The sequence below is a fragment of the Engystomops pustulosus genome, chromosome 9, assembly GCF_040894005.1.
Source record: "Engystomops pustulosus chromosome 9, aEngPut4.maternal, whole genome shotgun sequence".
In the NCBI taxonomy this organism is placed as follows: Eukaryota; Metazoa; Chordata; class Amphibia; order Anura; family Leptodactylidae; genus Engystomops; species Engystomops pustulosus.
This window is the reverse complement of record NC_092419.1, coordinates 7,442,692-7,447,314: the sequence shown is the minus strand read 5'-3', so window position 1 is coordinate 7,447,314 and position 4,623 is coordinate 7,442,692. Positions and strand designations below refer to the sequence as shown.

The 4,623-nt window shown below is 44.2% G+C and overlaps 1 protein-coding gene across 1 annotated transcript; it reads right to left on the bottom strand.

Moving 5' to 3' along the window:
* Positions 1–285: 285 nt before the first annotated feature.
* On the bottom strand, positions 286–3,532 carry LOC140077503 (protein kinase C-like). Its single transcript, XM_072124743.1, has 10 exons — positions 3,499–3,532; positions 3,005–3,077; positions 2,487–2,776; positions 1,992–2,167; positions 1,637–1,887; positions 1,469–1,531; positions 1,232–1,370; positions 925–1,116; positions 715–843; positions 286–570 (listed from the first exon to the last, which is right to left on the bottom strand). The coding sequence occupies exons 1-10, from the start codon at positions 3,530–3,532 to the stop codon at positions 565–567; spliced, it is 1,353 nt and encodes a 450-aa protein (XP_071980844.1). The 3' UTR covers positions 286–564.
* Between the last annotated feature and the right edge of the window lie 1,091 nt (positions 3,533–4,623).

Below are 4,623 nucleotides of genomic sequence, written 5' to 3'. Positions count from 1 at the left end.
TTATAGAGACCTAATAATATACAATCATAACCATTTCACGCCTTTCCTTATTCCCCTGTTAATCTCCTGCTTCCACTTTATAAAAAAAGTCACATCTCCGAATACCCCACCCACATACTTCCTCCCCCCTGTCCTGCACCCCTAGCCAGATCCCTCCCAGGTAAAATATCTGGTAACCAATCAGAATTTTAGTTCATAATAAGTTCTGTATATGGAAATAATTAAGACAAACGCTCATTATATGTTTAGAATGTAGATACATATATATACATTTATTCGTCACCGTGTAGTAGATGAGCTTTCTAGGTGTTACATAGCAAGTGTGGTTGAGCGATGTTCTTCAGTGTCAACCTTGTAATGACTTGCTATGTTTATCCAGAGGAAGGCGAAAAACCCATGAGGACTATGTGTTGTATTGTCCTCATATTAGGGAAAAAAATTCCTTCCTGACCCCAAATATGGCGATCGGATAACATCCCTGGATAACTGGTGCTCAATATGGATGATATGTGGTGGAAATCGGTGAGAAAGTCATAAAACGGTCCTGGATGTTTCTGGCGGCTGTTACTCCTGTAAGAAGAGACATATACATGTCTAAGTATCATCTCTGCACATATATAATGTATATAACTATAAGGGGGGAAAGATTGAGGGCTGTATGTCTATAACTGCACTAATATCACTATGTACAGTATCTCTGGGTGTTATACTTACAGAGACCGATGGGAATGGTGGCTGGGTCTTCCCGGACTCCACATCATCCCAGTCAATAGAGATGAAGAACGGGTGGGATCTGGTGGCAGATGTTATTGGCAGTCGGTCACTTGGAGATTTGTTCAGGAGCTGGAAAATAAGACATAAAAATAAGAGCTGGAAGATAAGAAATCCCTCTATGAGCCCTATGCATCTTCTACGACTACTCACCCCTTTTATGAAGCTGACGGTGTCAAAGCACATCCCAGGAATGAAAACAGGGACATCCTCCATCAGTGACTGGTGATATTCCTCCACTGAGCCTTCGCTGTAGAATGGTTGTTCTCCTACACACATCATGAACAGGATGACGCCAAAGGAAAATGAGTCCACCTGATGGTTGTACCGCTTCCCGTCCAGCACCTGGAAGAACATCAGTCAGGAGATAAGAGAATATTCTGGGAAGGGTATTACACACACAATGCTATGAGGACTGGTCTTCAGACCACTGGCTCCATAGGGATTCCATGTTTCTTACCTCTGGTGCAATAAAACCAATCGTGCCTACTAAGTCTGTGGTCGTGTCCTCCCTAGACACATTGATGGCTGATAAGCCGTAGTCAGCGATTTTGATGTGTCCGATGGCATCTAGGAGGATGTTTTCAGGCTTCAGGTCACTGCAGAAAGAAGAAACAGACAATTCAGGGATAATTCATAGATACAATTTATATATAAGAAAAGAAAGAATCCCGGTAGATATGTGTGTCTGACTTACCGATGGATGACACCGTGGTCATGAAGGTACTGCACTCCGCAGAACACCTCAGATGCTAAGAGCCTGTGGAGCAAAAATCAGAGGATGGCTCAGTGGTTACATACACAGAACATAAGATAATAACAAGGGTTGTATCCATGTCACCATTGTCCAGTATAAGAGATGTACCTTGTTCTCGGGATGTCAAATATCCCACACTTTGCCATTCGTCTACGTAGGTCTCCTTGAGGCATATAGTCCATTGCCACGATATATTCTTCCTCTGTTTCTGTGAAGCCCCTTAAAGACATGAGGAAACGGCTTCCAGCACCGATTTTCAGGACTTCCAGTTCTGCAAAGATCGAGTCCTGATTCTCACTCTTTTCCATGATCTTCAGAGCCAACAGTTCTTCAGTGGCCAGATCTGATGACAGGACAACCTGTAGAAGAAGCAAAATAGATCAGAACCAGAAATTGGAAGATGAAGAAAAGATGTTTGATACAGATTTGTGATGAGAAGATAAGATAAAGTTTTACCACTTACCGTACCATATTGCCCCACTCCAAGAGTCCTTATGAATTCTAGGTCAAGTTGATTAGGCTTTTTGTCAATAACCTCTGCTGGTGGAGAAGTAGAGGAATCGGCATGGCCAGGATCTTCTGCTGGTATGGCTGGGATGTCTTCTGGTTCCGGGTGCTGTGTGCCGGAGCGTATCTCAGCTACAAGGTAAAACACAAACCATCAGAAGACCATAGACGTGTGTACAATCATAGAAGCTTAGATTTCACAGAGTTTACTAGATCTACCAAAAGATAAATCACAGGTTCACTGATTTATCCAGATTCTTTATTAAAGGGAAGCTCAAATTTTGGGATTATATGTGTAGATAGTACCGGGGTGTAACTAGCATTACATCTGGACCACTGTAGCCCATAACCAGTGCTGTATGAAGAGATAAGTGAGTGTGGGGCTGGTTGTGTGATTAGGGGCATATACATCTTAGGTCAGGGGTATCAGTAACTGATGGGTAATTGTTACCTGGTTTCTCTACGACAACTTCTGTGAGGTCGTCCTCCGCGGGTTTATGACACGCTGGTTTCTCTACGACAACTTCTGTGAGGTCGTCCTCCGCGGGTTTCAGACACGATGGTTTCTGTACCACGACTTCTTTGAGGTCGTCCTCCGCGGGTTTATGACACGCTGGTTTCTCTACGACAACTTCTGTGAGGTCGTCCTCCGTGGGTTTCAGACATGCTGGTTTCTGTACCACGACTTCTTTGAGGTCGTCCTTCGTGGGCTTCAGACATGCCGGTCGATGTTTTTTCAGGCTGAAATGATAAGAAACAGAATAAGAATAAAAATGAAATAGGAAGAATTCTCTTCCCGTCCCCACCTCATGTGTGACTATGGAGGATAGAGGCCGATATGAACCTGAGCCTAAAATTATAACCTCCTGGGGTCACGGGATTACCGCCTCTGGATTGAGGAGATATTGTAAATCTACTTGACTTATGTGTTACTAATAAAATATAAGGTAGAAAATGTAGAAAACTCACCAAAACCAAATGATGGCAACAATCACGCCCAGCAGGGCGGCACCACCTAGTGCCACACCGGTGTATCTGAGGACTAGGAAGGAAGAGACAAGATGGTGGTTAGACGTTATGTGGAAACTTCACACATAGATCTTACACATCACTATGGATCCTCTATGGTTGTCATGGTGATAGAACACATTGGGGCACATTTACTATCTTGCACCTGTAACATAGGGTGTGCGACACATTTGTGTTGGACTTTGCATGTTAAATCTGGTGCAAGGTCCTAACGCCCCCTTCAGTGAAGGAATTAGTGTGGCATGAAGCATAGTGCAGCCGCACCACAGATGGTGACAGATATGTGGTGCGGACACTTCTTAAATACCTGTGCAAGAAGCTTGCACTTAAAAGAATCTGCAAAGTCTGACAGAAAATTGGCACAAGGCCCTTAGTTAATGTGCCCCATTGGGGGGATCTATGACACGTTCTAAATGTGAAACTGTCTGTGTTACCATCACTACCAATCACATTGGATCTTCCATTCATAAGGATTTCTCTATTGCTACGTTGCTTTGGACAACAAAGACATTTTAATAGATTTCCCCCAATACCATGGATCCAGATGTCCACAACCAGAGTCCACTATAGATTTATAAAGAGGCGACACTCACTTATATCCTTCTGGCTGGGGGGTCCCAGGGTGGTGATCGAGGGGGTCACTGTGCAGAAGAGAATAATAGACAATGGTTAGACTCTACATGATGGAAGATGCATCTTATACCCAACATGGAGAGCACATAGAAGACGCTACTGATAGCCCCTCCCGCTTGTCCAATACTGTCAGTATATACTAGTTCCCTCCCCTTCTGTGAACTAGACAAAGTGGAAGCACAAATATCTCCACTGTACTAACTAAAGAAGCTCTGCAGCAGCTATGGCACAGACCTGTAGAACACACACCACAGCTACTGCAGAACCTCTTCCTAAGAGATGAAACACTACATGTGCATCAGTCGCTGACAAAGGACAAGGAGCTTCCTGCAGATGTTATATAATGTAAATATTCCTGATAATTAACCCTTTGTATAAGACCCCCCAATATTATACAGTAAATGTCCCTTACCAGGTGATCTTTTGGGGAGGGCCCTCCCCTCCACACCTGTGACGGTCAGTAAGAGCAGGAGCAGCAATCTCCAAAGCTTCATCGTCGCTGTCTAACAGACAACTGAACTGCCCCTGCACGTTTCCTCCTTATATAGGGCAAGAGGGGCATTGTGATGTCATCGCCATTGTGATGTCATCGCCATTGTGATGTCACCGGCAGAGTTCTATGCAATTACAGTCATATGTGGGCGGGGCCTGATTACAGGCTGATTATACACATTTACTAAGGTGCTTGCGCCAGTTTTCCGGTGGACTTTGCACATACTTTTCGGTGCAATTTGCTTGCAAATGAATCCAGTTTAGAGGCTGCCGGGGTAGAGTCACTTCCAGGGAATTCTGGAAAGGACATTTCATGCCGAAGCAGGAGGAGCCAGTGGTTTATTGGGGTAAAATCTGGTGCCATCTTCCCTTTAAGAGCAGAGCTTTGGCATCACATTAGCTAAAGAGTAAAAGATTTCACTCCGGTTTACTCC